This window comes from Coturnix japonica, unplaced genomic scaffold (genome assembly GCF_054131305.1).
Source record: "Coturnix japonica strain WE unplaced genomic scaffold, WE-NBRP24 Scf097, whole genome shotgun sequence".
Classification (NCBI taxonomy): Eukaryota; Metazoa; Chordata; class Aves; order Galliformes; family Phasianidae; genus Coturnix; species Coturnix japonica.
Window position 1 is genome coordinate 153,089 of NW_028189000.1, and position 26,558 is coordinate 179,646.

A 26,558-nucleotide genomic window follows, 5' to 3' on the forward strand; every position below is an offset into this window, starting at 1 on the left:
TCAGCCCCCTTGCACGACCCTTGCACACCCACCCCCATTGCACACCCCACCCAACCCCTCTCATCCCCCTTGCACACCCACACCCTCTCAGCCCCCTCCCCAGCCCCCTTGCACACCCCTTGCACACCCACCCCCATTGCACACCCCTCCTTCACCTCCTCAGCCCCCTTGCACGCCCCTTGCACACCCCACACCCACCCTCGCACACTCACCCCCTTTAAACACCCCTCACCCACCCCCCCTCAGCCCCATTGCACACCCATTGCACACCCACCCCCATTGCACACCCCTCTACCACCTCCTCAGCCCCCTTGCACGCCCCTTGCACACCCCACACCCACCCTTGCACACTCACCCCCTTTAAACACCCCTCACCCACCCCCCTCAGCCCCATTGCACACCCATTGCACACCCAGCCCCACTGCACCCCCCACCCCCCCTCAATCCCCACGCACACCCCCACCCCCTTTGCACGCCCCTTGCACACCCACCCCCATTGCACACCCATCTCCCACCTCCTCAGCCCCCTTGCACGCCCCTTGCACACCCACCCCCATTGCACACCCATCACCCACTTCCCTGCCCCCTCCCCAGCCCCTTGCACACCCCTCACACTCCACACCCACCCTTGCACACCCAGCCCCTTTGCACACCCCACCCAACCCCTCTCACCCCCCTTGCACACCCACACCCTCTCAGCCCCCTCCCCAGCCCCATTGCATGCCCCCTTGCACACCCACCCCCATTGCACACCTCTCACCCACCTCCTCAGCCCCCTTGCACGCCCCTTGCACACCCCACACCCACCCTTGCACACTCACCCCCTTTAAACACCCCTCACCCACCCCCCCTCAGCCCCATTGCACACCCAACCCCATAGCACCCCCCACCCCCCCTCAATCCCCACGCACACCCCCACCCCCTTTGCACGCCCCTTGCACACCCACCCCCATTGCACACCCCTCTCTCACCCCCTCAGCCCCCTCCCCACCCCCTTTGCACACCCACCCCATTGCACACCTATCACCCACATCCTCTGCCCCCTCCCCAGCCCCTTGCACACCCCTCACACTCCACACCCACCCTTGCACACCCAGCCCCTTTGCACACCCCACCCCACCCCTCTCACCCCCCTTGCACACCCACACCCTCTCAGCCCCCTCCCCAGCCCCCTTGCACGCCCCTTGCACACCCAGCCCCATTGCACACCCCTCACCCACCTCCTCAGCCCCCTCTCCCACCCCTTGCACACCCCACACCCACCCTTGCACACTCGCCCCCTTTGAACACCCCTCACCCACCCCCCCTCAGCCCCATTGCACACCCATTGCACACCCAGCCCCATTGCACACCCCTCTCCCACCTCCTCAGCCCCCTCTCCCACCCCTTGCACACCCTTTGCACACCCCAAACCCACCCTCGCACACTCACCCCCTTTGAACACCCCTCACCCACCCCCTCAGCCCCATTGCATGCCCCTTGCACACCCACCCCCATTGCACACCCCTCTCCCACCTCCTCAGCCCCCTTGCACGCCCCTTGCACACCCTTTGCACACCCCACACCCACCCCCCCTCAGCCCCATTGCACACCCAGCCCCATTGCACACCCCACCCCCCCTCAATCCCCACGCACACCCCCACCCCCTTTGCACGCCCCTTGCACACCCATCCATTGCACAACCCTCTCTCACCCCCTCAGCCCCCTTGCACGCCCCTTGCACACCCCACACCCACCCCCCTCAGCCCCATTGCACACCCATTGCACACCCAGCCCCATTGCACACCCCTCTCCCACCTCCTCAGCCCCCGCTCCCACCCCTTGCACACCCTTTGCACACCCCACACCCACCCTTGCACACTCACCTCCTTTAAACACCCTTCACCCACCCCCTCTCAGCCCCATTGCACACCCCTTGCACACCCGGCCCCATTGCACACCCCTTCTCAATCCCCTTGCACGCCCCTTGCACACCCCACACCCACCCTTGCACACTCACCCCCTTTAAACACCCCTCACCCACCCCCTCTCAGCCCCATTGCACACCCATTGCACACCCAGCCCCATAGCACACCCCACCCCCCCTCAATCCCCACTGCACACCCCCACCCCCTTTGCACGCCCCTTGCACACCCACCCCCATTGCACACCCCTCTCCCACCTCCTCAGCCCCCTTGCACGCCCCTTGCACACCCTTTGAACACCCACCCCCTTTGCACACCCCACCCAACCCCTCTCATCCCCCTTGCACACCCACACCCTCTCAGCCCCCTCCCCACCCCCTTTGCACGCCCCTTGCACACCCACCCCCATTGCACACCCCTCTCCCACCTCCTCAGCTCCCTTGCACGCCCCTTGCACACCCTTTGCACACCCCACACCCACCCCCCTCAGCCCCATTGCACACCCATTGCACACCCAGCCCCATAGCACACCCCTCTCCCACCTCCTCAGCCCCCTTGCACGCCCCTTGCACACCCATTGCACACCCAGCCCCATAGCACACCCCACCCCCCCTCAATCCCCACGCACACCCCCACCCCCTTTGCACGCCCCTTGCACACCCACCCCCATTGCACACCCCTCTCCCACTTCCTCAGCCCCCTTGCACGCCCCTTGCACACCCCACACCCACCCCCCTCAGCCCCATTGCACACCCATTGCACACCCAGCCCCATTGCACACCCCCACCCCCCCTCAATCCCCACGCACACCCCCACCCCCTTTGCACGCCCCTTGCACACCCACCCCCATTGCACACCCCTCTCCCACATCCTCAGCCCCCTTGCACGCCCCTTGCACACCCACCCCCATTGCACACCTATCACCCACATCCTCCGCCCCCTCCCCAGCCCCTTGCACACCCCTCACACTCCACACCCACCCTTGCACACCCAGCCCCTTTGCACACCCCACCCAACCCCTCTCATCCCCCTTGCACACCCACACCCTCTCAGCCCCCTCCCCAGCCCCATTGCACGCCCCCTTGCACACCCACCCCCATTGCACACCCCTCCTCAACCCCCTTGCACACCCTTTGCACACCCCACACCCACCCTTGCACACTCACCCCCTTTAAACACCCCTCACCCACCCCCCCTCAGCCCCATTGCACACCCATTGCACACCCAGCCCCATTGCACACCCCACCCCCCCTCAATCCCCATGCACACCCCCACCCCCTTTGCACGCCCCTTGCACACCCAGCCCCATTGCACACCTCTCTCCCACCTCCTCAGCCCCTTGCACACCCCATACACACCCCACACCCACCCTTGCACACTCACCCCCTTTGAACACCCTTCACCCACCCCCTCTCAGCCCCATTGCACACCCAGCCCCATTGCACACCCCTCTCCCACCTCCTCAGCCCCCTCCCCACCCCCTTTGCACGCCCCTTGCACACCCAGCCCCATTGCACACCCCTCTCCCACCTCCTCAGCCCCCTTGCACGCCCCTTGCACACCCTTTGCACACCCCACACCCACCCTCGCACACTCACCCCCTTTAAACACCCCTCACCCCCCCCCCCTCAGCCCCATTGCACACCCAGCCCCATAGCACACCCCACCCCCCCTCAATCCCCACGCACACCCCCACCCCCTTTGCACGCCCCTTGCACACCCATCCATTGCACACCCCTCTCTCACCCCCTCAGCCCCCTCCCCACCCCCTTTGCACACCCACCCCATTGCACACCTATCACCCACATCCTCTGCCCCCTCCCCAGCCCCTTGCACACCCCTCACACTCCACACCCATCCTTGCACACCCACCCCCTTTGCACACCTCACCCAACCCCTCATCCCCATAGCACCCCCCACCCCCCCTCAATCCCCATGCACACCCCCACCCCCTTTGCACGCCCCTTGCACACCCACCCCCATTGCACACCCCTCTCCCACCTCCTCAGCCCCCTTGCACGCCCCTTGCACACCCTTTGCACACCCCACACCCACCCCCCTCAGCCTCATTGCACACCCATTGCACACCCAGCCCCATTGCACACCCCACCCCCCCTCAATCCCGACGCACACCCCCACCCCCTTTGCACGCCCCTTGCACACCCACCCCCATTGCACACCCCTCTCTCACCCCCTCAGCCCCCTCCCCACCCCCTTTGCACACCCACCCCATTGCACACCTATCACCCACATCCTCTGCCCCCTCCCCAGCCCCTTGCACACCCCTCACACTCCACACCCACCCTTGCACACCCAGCCCCTTTGCACACCCCACCCAACCCCTCTCACCCCCCTTGCACACCCACACCCTCACAGCCCCCTCCCCAGCCCCCTTGCACGCCCCTTGCACACCCACCCCATTGCACACCTATCACCCACATCCTCTGCCCCCTCCCCAGCCCCTTGCACACCCCTCACACTCCACACCCACCCTTGCACACCCACCCCCTTTGCACACCCCACCCAACCCCCTCACCCCCCTTGCACACCCACACCCTCTCAGCCCCCTCCCCAGCCCCATTGCACGCCCCTTGCACACCCAGCCCCATTGCTCACCCCTTCTCAATCCCCTTGCACGCCCCTTGCACACCCCACACCCACCCTTGCACATTCACCCCCTTTAAACACCCTTCACCCACCCCCTCTCAGCCCCATTGCACACCCATTGCACACCCAGCCCCATAGCACACCCCACCCCCCCTCAATCCCCACACACACCCCCACCCCCTTTGCACGCCCCTTGCACACCCACCCCCATTGCACACCCCTCTCCCACCTCCTCAGCCCCCTTGCACGCCCCTTGCACACCCTTTGCACACCCCACACCCACCCTTGCACACTCACCCCCTTTAAACACCCCTCACCCACCCCCCCTTAGCCCCATTGCACACCCAGCCCCATTGCACACCCCTCTCCCACCTCCTCAGCCCCCTCCCCACCCCCTTTGCACGCCCCTTGCACACCCACCCCCATTGCACACCCCTCTCCCACCTCCTTAGCCCCCTTGCACGCCCCTTGCACACCCTTTGCACACCCCACACCCACCCCCCCTCAGCCCCATTGCACACCCAGCCCCATTGCACACCCATTGCACACCCAGCCCCATAGCACACACCCCCCCCCTCAATCCCCACTGCACACCCCCACCCCCTTTGCACGCCCCTTGCACACTCGTGCACACACCTTGACGTTGTGCATGTTGATGACGCTGCCGCAGTCATCCAGGTACTGCTTCAGGTCCCTGTCCTGGAAGCCCAAAATGGGGCAAAAAAAGGCAATTTTGGGGTCGATTCTTCGGTTTTAGGGGATTTTGGGGGCTCATTTGGGGACATTGAGGGGATTTTTGGGGTGAAATCTGGTGATTTTGGGCTCCCAAAAGGGAATTTGAAGGGTCTTAATGGGGGATTTGGGGGGTCCATTGGGGATAATGGGGGGATTAAGAGGGAATTTGGGGTGAATATGGAGGATTTGGGGGTTCCAGATGGGATTGTTGGGGTCAATTGGGGGGATTTGGGGTCAATTTGTGGGATTTTTGGGGTGAATTTGAGGGATTTTGGGGTTTCTGATGGGATTTATGGGGTGAATATGGGAGGATTTGGGGGTTCAAAGTGGGATTTTTGGGGTCAATTTGTGGGATTTTAGGGTCCAAAGTAGGATTTTTGGGGTCAATTAGGGGACTTGGGGGTTCAAAGTGGGATTTTTGGGGTGAATTTGTGGGATTTTGGGGTCCAAAGTGGGATTTTTGGGGTCAATTAGGGGATTTTGGGGTACAAAATGGGATTTTTGGGGTTCAAAGTGGGATTTTTGGGGTCAATTAGGAGATTTTGGGGTTCAAAATGGGATTTTTGGGGTTCCAGATGGGATTTATGGGGTGAATATGGGGGGATTTGGGGGTTTCTGATGGGATTTTTGGGGTTCCAGATGGGATTTTTGGGGTGAATTTGGGGGATTTTGGGGGTGAATTTGGGGGTTTTTGGGGTTTCTGATGGGATTTTTGGGGTTCCAGATGGGATTTATGGGGTGAATATGGGGGTATTTGGGGGTTTAAAGTGGGATTTTTGGGGTCAAATGGGGCATTTTGGGGTCAACTGGGGGGAATTTGGGGTTCAAAATGGGATTTTTGGGGTAAATTTGGGGGGATTTGGGGGTTCAAAGTGGGATTTTTGGGGTGAATTTGGGGGATTTTGGGTTTTCTGATGGGATTTTTGGGGTTCCAGATGGGATTTATGGGGTGAATATGGAGGGATTTGGGGGTTTAAAGTGGGATTTTGGGGGTCAAATGGGGCATTTTGGGGTCAGCTGGGGGGAATTTGGGGTTCAAAATGGGATTTTTGGGGTGAATTTGGGGGATTTTGGGGTCAAATGAAGGGACTTTTGGGGTGAATTTGGGGGATTTTTGGGTTCCTGATGGGATTTTTGGGGTGAATTTCGGGGATTTTGGGGTTTCTGATGGGATTTATGGGGTGAATTTGGGGGATTTTGGGGTTCAAAGTGGGATTTTTGGGGTGAATTTGGGGGATTTTGGGGTCAAATGAGAAGATTTTGGAGTCCAAAGTGGGATTTTTGGAGTCAAGTAGGGGATTTTGGGGTTCAAAATGTGATTTTTGGGGTTCCAGATGGGATTTTTGGGGTCAATTGGGGGTATTTGGGGGTTCAAAGTGGGATTTTTGGGGTGAATTTGGGGGATTTTGGGGTTTCTGATGGGATTTTGGGGGTCAATTTGTGGGATTTTGGGGTCCAAAGTGGGATTTTTGGGGTCAAGTAGGGGATTTTGGGGTTCAAAATGGGATTTTTGGGGTTCCAGAGGGGATTTTTGGGGTCAATTTGAGGGATTTTGCGGTTCTAGATGAGATTTTTGGGGTGAATTTGGGGGATTTAAGGGGTTTCTGATGGGATTTTGGGGGTCAACTGGGGGATTTGGGGGTTTAAAGTGGGATTTTTGGGTTCCAGATGGGATTTTTGGGGTGAATTTGGGGGGAATTTGGGGTTCAAAGTGGGATTTTTGGGGTGAATTTGGGGGATTTAGGGGTCAAATGAGGGGACTTTTGGGGTGAATTTGGGGGTTTTTGGGGTTTCTGATGGGATTTTTGGGGTTCCAGATGGGATTTATGGGGTGAATATGGGGGGATTTGGGGGTTTAAAGTGGGATTTTTGGGGTCAAATGGGGCATTTTGGGGTCAACTGGGGGGAATTTGGGGTTCAAAATGGGATTTTTGGGGTGAATTTGGGGGATTTGGGGGTCAAATGAGGGGACTTTTGGGGTGAATTTGGGGGATTTTGGGGTTCCTGATGGGATTTATGGGGTGAATATGGGGGGATTTGGGGTTCAAAGTGGGATTTTTGGGGTCAATTTGTGGGATTTTGGGGTCCAAAGTGGGATTTTTGGGGTCAATTAGGGGGATTTGGGGGTTCAAAGTGGGATTTTTCGGGTCAATTTGTAGGATTTTGGGGTTTCTGATGGGATTTTTTGAGGTTCCAGATGGGATTTTTGGGGTCAATTTGTGGGATTTTGGGGTCCAAAGTGGGATTTTTGGGGTCAATTTGTGGGATTTTAGGGTTCAAAATGGGATTTTGGGGGTTCCAGATGGGATTTATGGGGTGAATATGGGGGGATTTGGGAGTTCAAAGTGGGATTTTTGGGGTCAATTTGTGGGATTTGGGGGTTCAAAGTGGGATTTTTGGGGTCAATTTGTGGGATTTGGGGGTTCAAAGTGGGATTTTTGGGGTGAATTTGGGGGATTTTGGGGTTTCTGATGGGATTTTTGGGGTTCCTGATGGGATTTTTGGGGTGAATTTGGGGGATTTAGGGGTCAAATTAGGGGACTTTTGGGGTGAATTTGGGGGATTTTGGGGTTCCAGATGGGATTTATGGGGTCAGTTGGGGGGATTTGGGGGTTCAAAGTGGGATTTTTGGGGTGAATTTGGGGGATTTTGGGGTTTCTGATGGGATTTTTGGGGTTCCTGATGGGATTTTGGGGGTCAATTTGAGGATTTCTGGGGTCAAATGGGGTGATTTTGGGGTTCAAAGTGGGATTTTTGGGGTTCCAGATGGGATTTTTGGAGTGAATTTGGGGGATTTAGGGGTCAATTTGTGGGATTTTTGGGGTCAATTTGTGGGATTTTGGGGTTCCTGATGGGATTTTTGGGGTGAATTTGGGGGATTTTGGGCTTTCTGATGGGATTTTTGGGGTGAATTTGGGGGATTTTGGGGTTTCTGATGGGATTTTGGGGGTTCCAGATGGGATTTATGGGGTGAATTTGGGGGATTTTGGGGTCAAATGAGGGGACTTTTGGGATGAATTTGGGGGATTTGGGGTTCCAGATGGGATTTTTGGGGTGAATTTGGGGGATTTAGGGGTCAAATGAGGGGACTTTTGGGATGAATTTGGGGGTTTTTGGGGTTTCTGATGGGATTTTTGGGGTTCCAGATGGGATTTATGGGGTGAATATGGGGGGATTTGGGGGTTTAAAGTGGGATTTTGGGGTCAAATGGGGCATTTTGGGGTCAACTGGGGGGAATTTGGGGTTCAAAATGGGATTTTTGGGGTGAATTTGGGGGATTTTGGGGTCAAATGAGGGGACTTTTGGGGTGAATTTGGGGGATTTTGGGGTTTCTGATGGGATTTATGGGGTTCCAGATGGGATTTTTGGGGCGAATTTGGGTTATTTTGGGGTCTTTTGGTGCTCACGAGGTACTCGAAGACGAGTGTGAGGCAGCTCTGAGTGTGAATGATGTCGTGCAACGTCACCACGTTGGCGTGTTTCAGGTCCTTCAACAGCGACACTGAGGGGAAAACCCTTGTGAAAATCCCCCTCGTGAAAACCCCCCTCGTGAAAATCCCCTTGTGACCCCCCCCATTAAAACCCCAATTTGAAAACCCCAATATTGACCCCTGTGAAAACCCCATAGTGAAAATCCCACCGTGAAACCCCCCTTGTGAACCCCCCTCTTGTGAAAATCTCTCTTGTGAAAATCTCTCTTGTGAAGCCCCATACTTGTGCAAATCCTCCCTTGTGAACACCCCGCTCGTGAAAATCCCCTTTATGAACCCAATTGTGAACCCTCTTGTGAAAATCACTAGTGAAAATTCAGTGATGACCCCCCATGAACCTGAAGCCCCGTGAAAAGCCCCTCGTGAAAACCCTCTTGTGAAAATCCCCATTAATTCCAATGGTGAACCCCACCCTTGTGTAACCACACTGGGAAGCCTTGTGCAAAGCCCCATAGATCTGACACTTGTGAAGCTACGACCCTCGTGCAAAGCCCCATAGAGATGCCACGTCAAAGCCCCACAACCCTCGTGCAAAGCCCCAGTCCTCGTGCAAAGCCCCAAATCCTTGTGCAAACACACAACCCCCCCAATATGTGAACACTTAAGAGCCCCAAACCCTCGTGCAAAGCCACATTGAGGTGCCAATTGGGAGCCCCAAATCCTCGTGCAAAGCCCCAAATCCTCGTGCAATTGACACTTGGAACTCACAACCCTCGTGCAAAGCCTCATAGAGGCACCACATTGAAGCCACAACCCATCTCAGGCCCCACAAGCCCTTGTGCAAAGCCCCACATCCACTCATAAAGCCTTTATGAGCCCCAATAGTGCAATAGACCCCCAACCCCTCGTGCAAGGCCCTCATGCAAGGCCCCACATCCCACTGTAAAGCCTCTATAAGCCCCCAATAGTGCGAGACCCCCAAACCCTCGTGCAAAGCCCCACAGTCACTCATAAAGCCCCTATGAGCCCCCAATAGTGCAACAGACCCCCAACCCCTCGTGCAAAGCCCCACATTCCACTGTAAAGCCCCTATGAGCCCCCAATAGTGCAATAGACCCCCAAACCTTCGTACAAGGCCCCACATCCCACTGAATCCCCTCTATGAGCCCCCAATAGTGCAATAGACCCCCAACCCCTCGTGCAAGGCCCCACATCCCACTGTAAAGCCTCTATGAGCCCCAATAGTGCAATAGACCCCCAAACCCTCGTGCAAGGCCCCACATCCCACTGTAAAGCCGCTATGAGCCCCCAATAGTGCAATAGATCCCCAAACCCTCGTGCAAAGCCCCATAGAGATGCCACATCAAAGCCCCACAACCCTTGTGCAAAGCCCCAGTCCTCGTGCAAAGCCCCAAATCCTTGTGCAAACACACAACCCCCCCCAATATGTGAACACTTAAGAGCCCCAAACCCTCGTGCAAAGCCACATTGAGGTGCCAATTGGGAGCCCCAAATCCTCGTGCAAAGCCCCAAATCCTCGTGCAATTGACACTTGGAACTCACAACCCTCGTGCAAAGCCTCATAGAGGCACCACATTGAAGCCACAACCCATCTCAGGCCCCACAAGCCCTTGTGCAAAGCCCCACATCCCATTGTAAAGCCTCTATGAGCCCCAATAGTGCAATAGACCCCCAAACCCTCGTGCAAGGCCCCACATCCCACTGTAAAGCCTCTATGAGCCCCCAATAGTGCAATAGACCCCCAACCCTCGTGCAAGGCCCCACATCCCATTGTAAAGCCTCTACGAGCCCCCAATAGTGCAAGAGACACCCAAACACTCGTGCAAGGCCCCACATCCGCTCATTAAGCCTCTATGAGCACCAATAGTGCAATAGACCCCCAACCCCTCGTGCAAAGATCCCCTCACAAAGCTTCTATGAGCCCCCAATAGTGCAAGAGACCCCTAAACCCTCGTGCAAGGCCCCACATCCCACTGTAAAGCCGCTATGAGCCCCCAATAGTGCAACAGACCCCCAACCCCTTGTGCAAAGATTCCCTCCCAAAGCCTCTATGAGCCCCCAATAGTGCAAGAGACCCCCAACCCCTCGTGCAAGGCCCTCGTGCAAAGCCCCACATCCCACTGTAAAGCCTCTATGAGCCCCAGTAGTGCAACAGACCCCCAACCCCTCGTGCAAAGCCCCACATCTCACTGTAAAGCCTCTATGAGCCCCAATAGTGCAATAGACCCCCAACCCCTCGTGCAAGGCCCTCGTGCAAAGCCCCACATCCACTCATAAAGCCTCTATGAACCCCAATAGTGCAATAGACCCCCAACCCCTTGTGCAAAGCCCCACATCCCACTGTAAAGCCTCTATGAGCCCCCAATAGTGCAAGAGACCCCCAAACCCTTGTGCAAAGCCCCACATCCCACTGTAAAGCCTCTATGAGCCCCAATAGTGCAAGAGACCCCCAACTCTCGTGCAAAGCCCCAGTCCTCGTGCAAAGCCCCAAATCCTTGTGCAAACACACAACCCCCCCCAATATGTGAACACTTAAGAGCCCCAAACCCTCGTGCAAAGCCCCATTAAGGTGCCAACTGGGAGCCCCAAATCCTCGTGCAAAGCCCCAAATCCTCGTGCAATTGACACTTGGAACTCACAACCCTCGTGCAAAGCCTCATAGAGGCACCACATTGAAGCCACAACCCATCTCAGGCCCCCCAAGCCCTTGTGCAAGGCCCCACATCCCACTGTAAAGTCGCTATGAGCCCCCAATAGTGCAAGAGACCCCCCCCAAACCCTCGTGCAAAGCCCCACATCCGCTCATAAAGCCTCTATGAACCCCAATAGTGCAAGAGACCCCCAAACCCTCGTGCAAGGCCCTCGTGCAAGGCCCCACATCCGCTCATAAAGCCTCTATAAGCCCCCAATAGTGCAACAGACCCCCAACCCCTCGTGCAAGGCCCTCGTGCAAAGCCCCACATCCGCTCATAAAGCCTCTATGAGCCCCCAATAGTGCGAGAGATCCCCAAACCCTCGTGCAAAGATCCCCTCCCAAAGCCTATATGAGCCCCAATAGTGCAACAGACCCCCAACCCCTTGTGCAAAGATCCCCTCCCAAAGCCTCTATGAGCCCCCAATAGTGCAAGAGACCCACAAACCCTCGTGCAAGGCCCCACATCCCACTGTAAAGCCTCTATGAGCCCCCAATAGTGCAAGTGACCCCAAACCCTCGTGCAAGGCCCCACATCCACTCATAAAGCCTCTATGAGCCCCCAGTAGTGCAACAGACCCCCAAACCCTCGTGTAAAGCCTCTATGAGCCCCAATAGTGCAAGAGACCCCCAACCCCTCGTGCAAGGCCCCACATCCCACTGTAAAGCCTCTATGAGCCCCCAGTAGTGCAATAGACCCCCAACCCCTCGTGCAAGGCCCTCGTGCAAAGCCCCACATCCGCTCATAAAGCCTCTATGAGCCCCCAATAGTGCAAGAGACCCCCCCAAACCCACGTGCAAAGCCCCACATCCGCTCATAAAGCCTCTATGAGCCCCAATAGTGCAATAGACCCCCAACCCCTCGTGCAAGGCCCCACATCCCACTGTAAAGCCTCTATGAGCCCCCAATAGTGCAATAGACCCCCAACCCCTCGTGCAAAGCCCCACATCCCACTGAATCCCCTCTATGAGCCCCCAATAGTGCAATAGACCCCCCCCCAAACCCACGTGCAAAGCCCCACATCCGCTCATAAAGCCTCTATGAGCCCCAATAGTGCAAGAGACCCCCAAACCCTCGTGCAAGGCCCTCGTGCAAGGCCCCACATCCCACTGTAAAGCCTCTATGAGCCCCCAGTAGTGCAACAGACCCCCAAACCCTCGTGTAAAGCCTCTATGAGCCCCAATAGTGCAAGAGACCCCCAACCCCTCGTGCAAGGCCCTCGTGCAAGGCGCGTACCCTCGCGGATGGCCGTGCAAGGCGCCCCCTCCTCGTGCTCCAGGCGAATCTCCTTGAGGGCCACCAGGTTCTCGGTCAGCTTGGAGCGGCCCTTGTACACCGTGGCGTACGTGCCCTGTATGGTGACGACACGAGGATGTCGTGGTGAGCTCACGAGGGTGTTTTTGGGGTCAATCGGGGGGATTTTGGTGACACAATAGTGACCCAATGGTGACCCAATAGTGACCCAATAGTGACCTAATAACCCAATAATGACCCAATAGTGACCCAATAGTGACCCAATAGTGACCCAATAGTGACCCAATAATGACCCAATAGTGACCCAATAGTGACCCAATAGTGACCCAATAGTGACCCAATGGGGACACAATGATCCAATGGTGACCCAGCAGTAAACTACTGGCGACCCAATGACACAATAGTGACCCAATAGTGATCCAGTGGTGACCCAATAGTGACCCAATGGTGACCCAATAGTGACCCAATAGTGACCTAATAACCCAATAATGACCCAATAATGACCCAAATGGTGACCCAATAGTGACCCAATAACCCAATAATGACCCAATAGTGATTCAATAGTGACCTAAAGACCCAATAGTGACCCAATAGTGACCTAATAACCCAATGGTGACCCAACAGTGCCCCAATAGTGCCCCAATAGTGACCTAATAACCCAATAGTGCCCCAATAGTGCCCCAATAGTGACCTAATAACCCAATAGTGACCCAATAGTGACCCAATGGTGACCCAATGGTGACCCAATAGTGACCCAATAGTGACCCAATAGTGACCTAATAACCCAATAGTGACCCAATAGTGACCCAATAGTGACCCAATGGTGACCCAATAGTGACCCAATAGTGACCTAATAACCCAATAATGACCCAATAGTGACCCAATGGTGACCCAAAGACCCAATGGTGACCCAATAGTGACCCAATAGTGCCCCAATGGTGACCCAATAGTGACCCAATAGTGACCTAATAACCCAATAGTGACCCAGTAGTGCCCCAATAGTGACCTAATAACCCAATAGTGACCCAATAGTGACCCAATAGTGACCTAATAACCCAATGGTGACCCAACAGTGCCCCAACAGTGACCCAATGGGGACCCAATGGTGACCCAGTAGTGACCCAATGGGGATCTAATGACCCAATAGTGACCCAATAGTGACCCAATGACCCCATGGTGACCCAATAGTGACCCAATGGTGACCCAATAGTGACCCAATGGTGACCCAATAGTGACCCAATGGGGATCTAATGACCCAATAGTGACCCAATAGTGACCCAATAGTGATCTAATGACCCAATGGTGACCCAATAGTGACCTAATAACCCAACAGTGACCCAATAGTGACCTAATAGTGACCTAATAACGCAATAGTGACCCAATAGTGCCCCAATAGTGACCTAATGACCCAATAGTGACCCAATAGTGACCCAATAGTGATCTAATGACCCAATAGTGACCCAATAGTGACCCAATAGTGATCTAATGACCCAATAGTGACCCAATAGTGACCCAATAGTGACCCAATAGTGACCTAATAACCCAATAGTGACCCAATAGTGACCCAATAGTAACCTAATAACCCAATAGTGACCCAATAGTGACCCAATAGTGACCTAATAACCCAATAGTGACCCAATAGTGACCCAATAGTGACCTAATAACCCAATAGTGACCCAATGACCCAATAGTGACCCAATAGTGACCCAATAGTGACCTAATGACCCAATAGTGACCCAATGGTGCCCCAATAGTGACCCAATAGTGACCCAATAGTGACCCAATGGTGACCCAATAGTGACCCAATAGTGACCCAATAGTGACCCAATAGTGATCTAATGACCCAATAGTGACCCAATAGTGACCCAATAGTGACCCAATAGTGATCTAATGACCCAATAGTGACCCAATAGTGACCCAATGGTGACCCAATAGTGACCCAATAGTGACCCAATAGTGACCCAATAGTGATCTAATGACCCAATAGTGACCCAATAGTGACCTAATAGTGCCTCAATAGTGACCTAATAACCCAATGGTGACCCAATAGTGACCCATTAGTGCCCCAATGGTGACCCAACACTCACCTCCCCCAGTTTGTCCAGTTTAACGTACGTCTCCAGTTTGCCGAAGCCGATCTCTGACTGCGGAGGGACGAAGATAATGGGGCTTAATGGGAGACACTGGGACGGGCTGGGATACTACGGGACATATTGGTCCCTATACTGCCCCATAGTGCCCCATAGTGCCCCATACTGAGCCATACTGCCCCATAGTGCCCCATACTGAGCCATACTGGTCCATACTGCCCCATAGTGCCCCATACTGGTCCATACTGCCCCATACTGGTCCATACTGCCCCATAGTGCCCCATACTGGTCCATAGTGCCCCACACTGGTCCATACTGGTCCCTACAGCCCCATACTGCCCCATACTGGTCCATAGTGCCCCATACTGGTCCCTACTGCCCCATACTTCCACATACTGCCCCATACTGGTCCATACTGCCCCATACTGGTCCCTACTGCCCCATAGTGCCCCATACTGGTCCCTACTGCCCCATACTGGTCCATACTGCCCCACACTGGTCCATACTGCCCCATAGTGCCCCACACTGGTCCATAGTGCCCCACACTGGTCCATACTGGTCCCTACAGCCCCATACTGCCCCGTACTGGTCCATAGTGCCCCATACTGGTCCCTACTGCCCCATACTTCCACATACTGCCCCATACTGATCCATACTGGTCCATACTGCCCCATACTGGTCCCTACTGCCCCATACTTCCACATACTGCCCCATACTGCCCCATACTGGTCCCTACTGCCCCATACTGGTCCCTACTGCCCCATACTGGTCCATACTGCCCCATAGTGCCCCATACTGGTCCATAGTGACCCATACTGCCCCATAGTGCCCCACAGTGCCCCATACTGGTCTCTACTGCCCCATACTGCCCCATAGTGCCCCATACTGATCCATACTGGTCCATAGTGCCCCATACTGGTCCATACTGCCCCATACTTCCACATACTGCCCCATACTGCCCCATACTGGTCCCTACTGCCCCATAGTGCCCTATACTGGTCCATACTGCCCCATACTGGTCCCTACTGCCCCATACTGGTCCATACTGGTCCATAGTGACCCATACTGCCCCATAGTGCCCCACAGTGCCACATACTGGTCCCTACTGCCCCATACTGCCCCATAGTGCCCCATACTGGTCCATACTGCCCCATAGTGCCCCATACTGGTCCATACTGCCCCATACTTCCACATACTGCCCCATACTGCCCCATACTGGTCCCTACTGCCCCATACTGGTCCATACTGCCCCATAGTGCCCCATACTGGTCCATAGTGACCCATACTGCCCCATAGTGCCCCATACTGGTCCATACTGCCCCATAGTGCCCCATAGTGCCCCATACTGGTCCATACTGCCCCATAGTGCCCTATAGTGCCCATAGTGCCCCATAGTGGTTGGACTCACCAATGAGACGCGGCGCAGGCGGCGGCTGAGGGGGGAGGGCAGCACCAGGCGCTCCAGGCAGCCCTCGGGGAGACGAATGTCGGCGGGCAGCGACAGCCGCTTATTGATGTCCTACCAATAACGGGGGGGGGATGAGACCCCCAAACCCACCCCCCAAATTCATATGGACCACCCCAAATACCCCCCCCAATCCCCTACAATCACATTGAAAGCCCCCTAAGACCACCTAATTCCCCCCAAATTCCCTTCAAATCACACCAGGACACCCCAAAGAAAGACCCCCCCCCCCCCAAATCCCCTTAATAGCCCCCCAAAGCCTCCCCAACCTATTTAGTACCTTCCTAAGACCCCATAAATCCCCCCAAGACCCCCCCAAGACCCCCAAATTCCCTTCAAATCACACCAGGACACCCCAAAGACCCCTCCCCCCCCCAAATCCCCTTAATAGCCCCCCAAAGCCTCCCCAACCTATCTAGTACCTTCTTAAGACCCCCCCCAAATCCCCCCAAGACCCCCCCAAATCCCCCCCAAGACCCCCAAATTCCCTTCAAATCACTCCAGGACACCCCAAAGACCCCCCCCCCCCCCAAATCCCCTTAATAGCCCCCCAAAGCCTCCCCAACCTATTTAGTACCTTCCTAAGACCCCCCATATCCCCCCAAGACCCCCCAAATCCCCCCCAAGACCCCCAAATTCCCTTCAAATCCCCCCAGGACACCCCAAAGACCCCCCCCCCCCCCCAAATCCCCTTAATAGCCCCCCAAAGCCTCCCCAACCGATTTAGTACCTTCCTAAGACCCCATAAATCCCCCCAAGACCCCCCCAAGACCCCCAAATTCCCTTCAAATCACACCAGGACACCCCAAAGACCCCCCCCCAAATACCCTTAATACCCCCCCAAAGCCTCCCCAACCTTTCTAGTACCTTCCTAAGACCCCCCAAATCCCCCCAAGACTCCCCCAAATCCCCCCCAAGACCCCCAAATTCCCTTCAAATCACTCCAGGACACCCCAAAGAAAGACCCCCCCCCCCAAATCCCCTTAATAGCCCCCCAAAGCCTCCCCAAACTATCTAGTACCTTCCTAAGACCCCCCAGATCCCCCCCAAATCCCCCCCAAATCCCCCCAAGACCCCCCAAATCCCCCCCAAGACCCCCAAATTCCCTTCAAATCACACCAGGACACCCCAAAGACACCCCCCCCCCCAAATCCCCTTAATAGCCCCCCAAAGCCTCCCCAACCTATTTAGTACCTTCCTAAGACCCCCCCAAATCCCCCCCAAGACCCCCAAATTCCCTTCAAATCACTCCAGGACACCCCAAAGACCCCCCCCCAAATACCCTTAATAGCCCCCCAAAGCCTCCCCAACCTATCTAGTACCTTCCTAAGACCCCCCAAATCCCCCCAAGACCCCCCAAATCCCCCCCAAGACCCCCAAATTCCCTTCAAATCACACCAGGACGCCCCAAAGAAAGACCCCCCCCCCCAAATACCCTTAATACCCCCCCAAAGCCTCCCCAACCTATCTAGTACCTTCCGAAGACCCCATAAATCCCCCCAAGACCCCCCAAATCCCCCCCAAGACCCCCCAGATCCCCCCCAGGACCCCCATATTCCCCTCTAAACCCCCCCAGGACTCCCCAAATCCCCCCAAGATCCCACCAGGACACCCAAATCACCTTAAATACCCCCCAAAATCCCCCTCCATATCCCCCCCAAGGCCCCCAAATCCCCTCCTATCTCCCCCCAAGACCCCCAAATCTCCCCACGACTCCTTAAATCCCCCCGGGACCCCCCAAATCCTCCCCAAATGCCCCCCAGGTCCCCCCAAATCGCCCCCAAGACCCTCAAATCAACCCAAATCCCCCCCAAATCCCCTCCAAATGCCCCCCAAGTCCCCCTCAAGACCCCCAAATCATCCTAAATCCCCCCCATTTCCCCCCTAAATTCCCTTCAATCCCATTGAAAGACCCCCAAGACCCCCCCAAATCCCCCCCAAATTCCCTTTAAATCCACCCCAGGACCCCCCACAGACCCCCCAAATCCCCATCAAGACCCCCAAATCAACCTAAATTCCCCCAAATCCCCTCCCAAGACCCCCAAATTCCCTTCTAATCTCCCCCAAGACCCTCAAATCCCCCCCAAATCCCCCCAGATCCCCACAAACCCCCCCCAAACTCCCCAAAGACCCCTCTAATCCCCCCCAAAACACCCAAATCACCCCCCCAAATGCCCCCCAGGACCACCCAAATCCCCCTCTAACCCCCCCTGGATCCCCCAAATTCCCCCATGACCCCCCAAACTCCCCCAAGACCCCGCAAATCCCCCCCAGAACCCCCCAGATTCCCCCAAGACCCCCTAAATCCCCTCCAAATCCCCCCCCAGGACCCCCCCAAATCCCCCCAGATCCCCCATAAATCCCCTCCTAATCTCCCCCAAGACCCTTAAATCCCCCCCAAGACCCCCCAAATCTCCCCAGATCCCCACAAAACCCCCCCAAACTCCCCCAGGACCCCTTTAATCCCCCCAAAAACACCCAAATCACCCCCCCAAATACCCCCAGGACCACCAAGTCCCCCCTAAACCCCCCCCAGGACCCCCAAATCCCCTCCAATTCCCCCCAAGACCCCCAAATCCCCCCCATATCCGCTCCAAATCACCCTCAAATCACCCCAAATCCCCCCCAGGACCCCTATATTCCCCCCTAAAACCCCCTCAGGACCCCCAAATCCTCCCCTAAAACCCCCTCAGGACCCCCAAATCCCCTCCAATTCCCCCCAAGACCCCCAAATCCCCCCCATATCCGCTCCAAATCACCCCAAATCCCCCACAGGACCCCTATATTCCCCTCTAAACCCCCCCAAGGACCCCCAAATCCTCCCCTAAAACCCCCTCAGGACCCCCAAATCCCCCCCCAAACCTCCCCAGGACCCCCCAAATCCCCAAGACCCCCCCCCAAATCCTATCAAGACCCCCCAAATCTCCCCCAAGACCCCGCAAATCCCCCTCAGGACCCCCCAGATTCCCCCAAGACCCCCTAAATCCCCTCCAAATCCCCCCCCAGGACCCCCCAAATCCCCCCAGATCCCCCATAAATCCCCTCCTAATCTCCCCTGAGACCCCCAAATCCCCCCCAAGACCCCCCAAATCTCCCCAGATCCCCACCCAGGACCCCCCCAAACACCCCCAGGACCCCTTTAATCCCCCCAAAAACACCCAAATCACCCCCCCAAATGCCCCCCAGGACCCCCCAAATCCCCCTCTAACCCCCCCTGGACCCCCCAAATCCCCCCATGACCCCCCAAACTCCCCCAAGACCCCGCAAATCCCCCCCAGAACCCCCCAGATTCCCCCAAGACCCCCTAGATCCCCTCCAAATCCCCCCCCAGGACCCCCCAAATCCCCCCAAATCCCCCATAAATCCCCTCCTAATCTTCCCTGAGACCCCCAAATCCACCCCAAGACCCCCCAAATCTCCCAGATCCCCACCCAGGACCCCCCCAAACTCCCCCAGGACCCCTTTAATCCCCCCAAAAACACCCAAATCACCCCCCCAAATGCCCCCCAGGACCACCAAGTCCCCCCTAAACCCCCCCCAGGACGCCCAAATCCCCTCCAATTCCCCCCAAGACCCCCAAATCCCCCCCATATCCGCTCCAAATCACCCTCAAATCAACCCAAATCCCCCCCAGGACCCCTATATTCCCCTCTAAACCCCCCCAGGACCCCCAAATCCTCCCCTAAAACCCCCTCAGGACCCCCAAATCCCCTCCAATTCCCCCCAAGACCCCCAAATCCCCCCCATATCCACTCCAAATCACCCCAAATCCCCTCCAGGACCCCTATATTCCCCCCTAAATCCCCCCTCAGGACCCCCAAATCCTCCCCTAAAACCCCCTCAGGACCCCCAAATCCCCCCCCAAACCTCCCCAGGACCCCCCAAATCCCCAAGACCCCCCCCCAAATCCTCTTCAAGACCCCCAAATCTCCCCCAAGACCCCGCAAATCCCCCTCAGGACCCCCCAGATTCCCCCAAGACCCCCTAAATCCCCTCCAAATCCCCCCCCAGGACCCCCCAAATCCCCCCAGATCCCCCATAAATCCCCTCCTAATCTCCCCTGAGACCCCCAAATCCCCCCCAAGACCCCCCAAATCCCCCCATGACCCTCCAAACTCCCCCAAGACCCCGCAAATCCCCCTCAGGACCCCCCAGATTCCCCCAAGACCCCCTAAATCCCCTCCAAATCCCCCCCCAGGACCCCCCAAATCCCCCCAGATCCCCCCTAAATCCCCTCCAAATCTCCCCCAGAAGCCCCAAATCCCCCCCAAGCCCCCTCAGGACCCCCCAAATCCCCCCATTGAAAAGCCCATCCCACCTCATTGGGCACCCTTGGGTGCTGTCTGAGCCGGACCCTGACCGGTGATGCCACCTCATCCGAGGAGGTCCCTGAGGGGGGGTCGCTTTCCCCATCCGATCCCATACGACCCTCATCCGGCCCAGCTTCTGTATTGGGGTTGGGGGGGGATAGAGAGGGTTAAAGGGGGGGCACCCCAAAATATCAGCCCCCCCATCCCAAAAGAAATCCCATAGAGGATCCCAAAATCCCATTGAGGACCCTCAAAATCCCATAGAGGACCCCAGAATTCCATAGGGGACCCCAAAATCCCATAGGGGACCCCAAAATCCCATTGAGGACCCTCAAAATCCCATAGAGGGACCCCAAAATCCCATTGAGGACCCCAGAATTCCATAGACTGACCCCAGATTCCCATAGGGGACCCCCCAAAATTCCATAGGGTGACCCCAAAATCCCATAGGGACCCCCCAAAATCCCATAGGGTGACCCCAAAATCCCATAGAGGACCCCAAAATCCCATAGGGTGACCCTAAAATCCCATAGGGGACCCCAAAATCCCATTAAGGGACCCCAAAATCCCATTGAGGGACCCTCAAAATGACATAAGGGACCCCAAAATCCCATTAAGTTACCCCAAAATCCCATTGAGGACCCTCAAAATCCCATAGAGGACCCCAGAATTCCATAGGGTGACCCTAAAATCCCATAGGGGACCCCAAAATCCCATTGAGGACCCTCAAAATCCCATAGAGGACCCCAGAATTCCATAGGGTGACCCCAGAATCCCATAGGGGACCCCAAAATCCCATAGAGGACCCCAGAATTCCATAGGGTGACCCCAAAATCCCATAGGGGACCCCCCAAAATCCCATAGAGGACCCTCAAAATCCCATAGAGGACCCCAAAATCCCATAGGGTGACCCTAAAATCCCATAGGGGACCCCAGAATCCCATTGAGGACCCTCAAAATCCCATAGAGGACCCCAGAATTCCACAGGGTCACCCCAAAATCCCATAGGGGACCCCAGAATCCCATTGAGAACCCTCAAAATCCCATAGAGGACCCCAGAATTCCATAGGGTGACCCTAAAATCCCATAGGGGACCCCAAAATCCCATAGAGGACCCTCAAAATCCCATAGAGGACCCTAAAATCCCATAGGAGACCCCAAATTCCCAATGAGGACCCCCAAAATCCCATAGAGGACCCCAGAATTCCATAGGGTGACCCCAGAATCCCATAGGGGACCCCAGAATTCCATAGAGGACCCCAGAATCCCATAGGGGACCCCCCCAAATCCCATAGAGAACCCTCAAAATCCCATAGCGGACCCCAGAATCCCATAGAGGGACCCTCAAAATCCCATAGAGGACCCCAGAATCCCATAGCGAACCCCAAAATCCCATTGAGGACCCTCAAAATCCCATAGAGGACCCCAAAATCCCATAGGGTGACCCTAAAATCCCATAGGGGACCCCAAAATCCCATTGAGGACCCTCAAAATCCCATAGAGGACCCCAGAATTCCATAGGGTGACCCCAAAATCCCATAGGGGACCCCCCAAAATCCCATTGAGGACCCTTAAAATCCCATAGAGGGACCCCAGAATCCCATTGAGGACCCTCAAAATCCCATAGGGGACCCCAGAATTCCATAGGGTCACATATGGGGCCATTTGGGGTCAGTGTGTGTGGGAGGGGGGGGTCACATATGGGGCAGATTTGGGGCCATTTGGGGTCACAGTGGGGAGGGGGTCACATATGGGGTAGATTTGGGGTCACATATGGGGCAGATTTGGGGCCATTTGGGGTCACATATGGGGCAGATTTGGGGCCATTTGGGGTCACATATGGGGCAGATTTGGGGCCATTTGGGTTAAATATGGGGCCATTTGGGGTCACAATGGCGGGGAGTCACATATGGGGCCATATGGGGTCACATATGCGGTAGATGTGGGGCCATTTGGGTTAAATATGGGGCAGATTTGGGGTCACAATGGGGAGGGGGTCACATATGGGGCAGATTTGGGGTCACATATGGGGTAGATTTGGGGCCATTTGGGGACACATATGGGGCCATTTGGGGTCACATTGGGGGGGGTTACATATGGGGCAGATTTGGAGCCATTTGGGGTCACATATGGGGCAGATTTGGGGCCATTTGGGTTAAATATGGGGCCATTTAGGGTCACAGTGGGGGGAGGGGGTCACATATGGGGCAGATTTGGGGCCATTTGGGGTCACATATGGGGCAGATTTGGGGCCATTTGGGGCTATTTGGGTTAAATATGGGGCCATTTAGGGTCACAGTGGGGGGAGGGGGTTACATATGGGGCAGATTTGGGGCCATTTGGGGTCACAGTGGGGGGGGGGTCACATATGGGGCAGATTTGGGGCCATTTGGGTTAAATATGGGGCCATTTAGGGTCACAGTGTGTGGGGGGGTCACATATGGGGCAGATTTGGGGCCATTTGGGGCTATTTGGGTTAAATATGGGGCAGATTTGGGGCCATTTGGGGTCACATATGGGGCAGATCTGGGGCCATTTGGGTTAGATATGGGGCCATTTGGGGCTATTTGGGTTAAATATGGGGCCATTTGGGGTCACAATGGGGGGGGGGGGACACAGATGGTGGCACAGCAGGGCAGGAAGCTGAGGAGCTCTCTTAAAGGGCCAGGCACCCTTTAAATCCTGACCCCATTGGTCTTAAAGGGGCAGGGACCCAAAAAAGACATTGAATCCAGGTCTCTTAAAGGGCCAGAGTCCCCTTAAAAGGCCAGAGTTCCCCTTAAAGGGCCAGTACGCCTTAAAGCCATAATCAGGTTGATCTTAAAGGTACAGGTCCAGCTCTTAAAGAGACAGGAACCCAATTCAAGGGACTGAAGGACCTGAAACCCCAATGTTGTTGTTCTTAAAGGGACAGGGACCCCCAAAATCCCAGCTCCTGTGCTCTTAAAGGAACAGCGCTCTTTTAAAGAGACAGTGTTCCCTTAAAGGAACAACACAACTGATCTTAAAGGGCCAGACACCCCCTTAAAGGGCCATACACCCCCTTAAAGGGCCAGACTCCCCCTTAAAGGGTCAGACAGCCCTTTAAAGGGAATACACCCCATTAAAGGGCCAGACTCCCCCTTAAAAGATCAGACTCCCCCTTAAAGGGCCATACACCCCCTTAAAGGGCCACACACCCCATTAAAGGGCCAGACTCCCCCTTAAAGGATCAGACTCCCCATTAAAGGGCCATACACCCCCCTAAAGGGCCAGACAGCCCCTTAAAGGGCCATACACCCCCTTAAAGGGCCAGACTCCCCCTTAAAGGGCCATACACACCATTAAAGGGCCAGACTCCCCATTAAAGGGCCATACACCCCCTTAAAGGGCCAGACTCCCCCTTAAAGGGCCATACACCCCATTAAAGGGCCATACACCCCCTTGAAGAGTCAGACTCCCCCTTAAAGGGCCATACACCCCCTTAAAGTGCCATACACCCCTTAAAGGGCCATACACCCCCTTAAAGGGCCATACTCCCCCTTAAAGGGCCATACACCCCCTTAAAGGGCCATACTCCCCCTTAAAGGGCCATACACCCCCTTAAAGGGCCAGACAGCCCCTTAAAGGGCCATACACCCCCTTAAAGGGCCATACACCCCCTTAAAGGGCCAGACTCACCTCCGTCGCTATTGGGGCCGTCTCGAGGTTCCCCCAGACTCTTATCGGGGCCACGACCCCCCCGCAGCGTCATGGAAAGCTGCCGCTTGATCTTCTTCATCCGGTCCATGGCGTGGCCCTATAGACAATGCTATGGGGTCAGCCCCCCATATCCTATAAGGAAACCCCCCCACCCCCCACCATGGGGTCTCTATGGGCTCTGAGGGGATTTGGGGTCTCTATGGGTATCTAAGGGGCTCTATGGGCTCTGCGGGATTTGGGGTCTCTATGGGGTCCCTATGGATTCTCCATGGGGTCTCTATGGGCTCTGAGGGATTTGGGGTCCCTATGGGGTCCCTATGGATTCTCTATGGGGTCTCTATGGGCTCTGAGGGATTTGGGGTCCCTATGGGGTCCCTATGGATTCTCTATGGGGTCACTATGGGCTCTGAGGGATTTGGGGTCCCTATGGGGTCCCTATGGATTCTCTATGGGGTCTCTATTGGCTCTGAGGGATTTGGGGTCTCTATGGGGTCTCCAGGAGTTTCTATGGGTCTCTATGTGTCCCTATGGGTCTCTATGTGTCCCTATGGATCTCTATGGGGTCCCTATGGGTCCCTATGGGTCTCTATGGGTCCCTATGGGTCTCTGTGGGTCCCTATGGCTTTCTATGGGTATCTATGGGTCCCTATGTGTCTCTATGAGGTCCCTATGGGTCTATGTGGGTCTCTATGATGTCCCTATGGGTCTCTATGGGTCCCTATGTGTCTCTATGGGTCCCTATGCGTCTCTATGGGTCCCTATGGGTCTCTATGGGTCCCTATGTGTCTCTATGGGTTTCTAAGTGTCCCTATGTGTCTATGTGGGTCTCTATGGGGTCCCTATGATGTCTCTATGGGTCTCTATGGGTCTCTATGTGTCCCTATGGGTCTCTATGAGTCCCTATGTGTCCCTATGGATCTCTATGGGTCCCTATGGGTCTCTATGTGTCCCTATGGGTCTCTATGAGTCCCTATGGGTCCCTATGTATCTCTATGAGTCCCTATGGGTCTCTATGTGTCCCTATGGGTCTCTATGGGTCCCTAAGGATCTCTATGAGTCTCTATGTGTCTCTGTGGGTCCCTGTGGGTCTCTATGGGGTCTCTATGGGTCCCTATCGATCTCTATGGATCCCTATGGGTCTCTATGGGTCCCTATGGGTCTCTATGGATTTCTATGAGTCCCTATGGGTCCCTATGGGTCCCTATGGGTCTCTATGGGTCCCTATGTATCTCTATGAGTCTCTATGTGTCTCTGTGGGTCCCTATAGGTCTCTATGTGTCTCTGTGGGTCCCTATAGGTCTCTATGGGTCTCTATGGGTCCCTATGTGTCCCTATGGGTCTCTATGGGTCCCTAAGGATCTCTATGAGTCCCTATGGGTCTCTATGGGTCCCTATGGGTCTCTATGGGTCCCTATGTGTCTCTATGGATTTCTAAGTGTCCCTATGTGTCTATGTGGGTCTCTATGGGGTCCCTATGATGTCTCTATGGGTCTCTATGGGTCTTTATGAGTCCCTATGGGTCTCTATGGATTTCTATGAGTCCCTATGGGTCCCTATGGGTCTCTATGTGTCCCTATGGGTCTCTATGGGTCCCTATGGGTCTCTATGGGTCCCTATGTATCTCTATGGGTCCCAATGGGTCTCTATGTGTCCCTATGGGTTTCTATGGGTCTCTATGGGTCTCTATTGATCTCAATGGATCCCTATGGGTCTCTATGGGTCCCTATCGGTCTCTATGCATCTCTATGGGGTTTCTATGGGTCCCTATGGGTCCCTATGGGTCTCTATGGATCCCTATGTGTCCCTATGCATCTCTATGGGGTCTCTATGGGTGTCTATGTGTCCCTATGGGTCTCTATGGGTCCCTATGTGTCCCTATGGTTCTCTATGTGTCGCTATGTGTCTCTATGGATCTCTATGGGCCCCTATGTGTCTCTATTGATCTCAATGGATCCCTATGTGTCCCAATGTTTCCCTATGACCCCCCCGTGGTTCCGAACGCTCCACATCCGGTACCACCCCCCCCCATTTCCCCCCATTACCGGCTCAGCTCCGCTCCCGGTCCCGATAATCTTCAGCCATGGCGGATCCGGGCCCGACCCCGCGGGCGGTTCCGGTGGGGCCGGGCCGGTCCAAAAAGAAGATGATGGAGGCGGAAACGGCGCAGCTGTGACGTCACCACAGTGCGTCAGAACCGGAAGCGGAAGAGGCGTGGTCACAACAAGCCACGCCCCCACCTCCCACACTCGCTACTTCCTTTACAGGAGGCGGAAGTGACTATGACCGGAAGTGGCTACGAGCGGAAGTGCCTCCTGCCGGAAGTGCCTCCTACCGGAAGTGACTCCTACCGGAAGTAACTCCGAAGTG

At 55.8% G+C, this 26,558-nt stretch overlaps 1 protein-coding gene across 4 annotated transcripts in view; it reads right to left on the reverse strand.

Annotated features, from left to right (window-relative positions):
• Positions 1–26,376, reverse strand: part of CDK16 (cyclin dependent kinase 16) — a 57,418-nt gene extending 31,042 nt beyond the window's left edge. For all 4 annotated transcript variants that reach the window (XM_085534721.1, XM_085534720.1, XM_085534719.1 and 1 more), the window contains exons 1-8: positions 26,234–26,376; positions 24,171–24,288; positions 20,519–20,646; positions 16,144–16,254; positions 14,733–14,789; positions 12,628–12,742; positions 8,654–8,748; positions 5,148–5,210 (exon numbers count right to left, since the gene is read on the reverse strand). In XM_085534721.1, the coding sequence (XP_085390847.1) occupies positions 5,148–5,210; positions 8,654–8,748; positions 12,628–12,742; positions 14,733–14,789; positions 16,144–16,254; positions 20,519–20,646; positions 24,171–24,279 (678 nt within the window). In that variant the 5' untranslated portion in view covers positions 24,280–24,288; positions 26,234–26,376. The remainder of the gene's footprint in view (positions 1–5,147; positions 5,211–8,653; positions 8,749–12,627; positions 12,743–14,732; positions 14,790–16,143; positions 16,255–20,518; positions 20,647–24,170; positions 24,289–26,233) is intronic.
• Between the last annotated feature and the right edge of the window lie 182 nt (positions 26,377–26,558).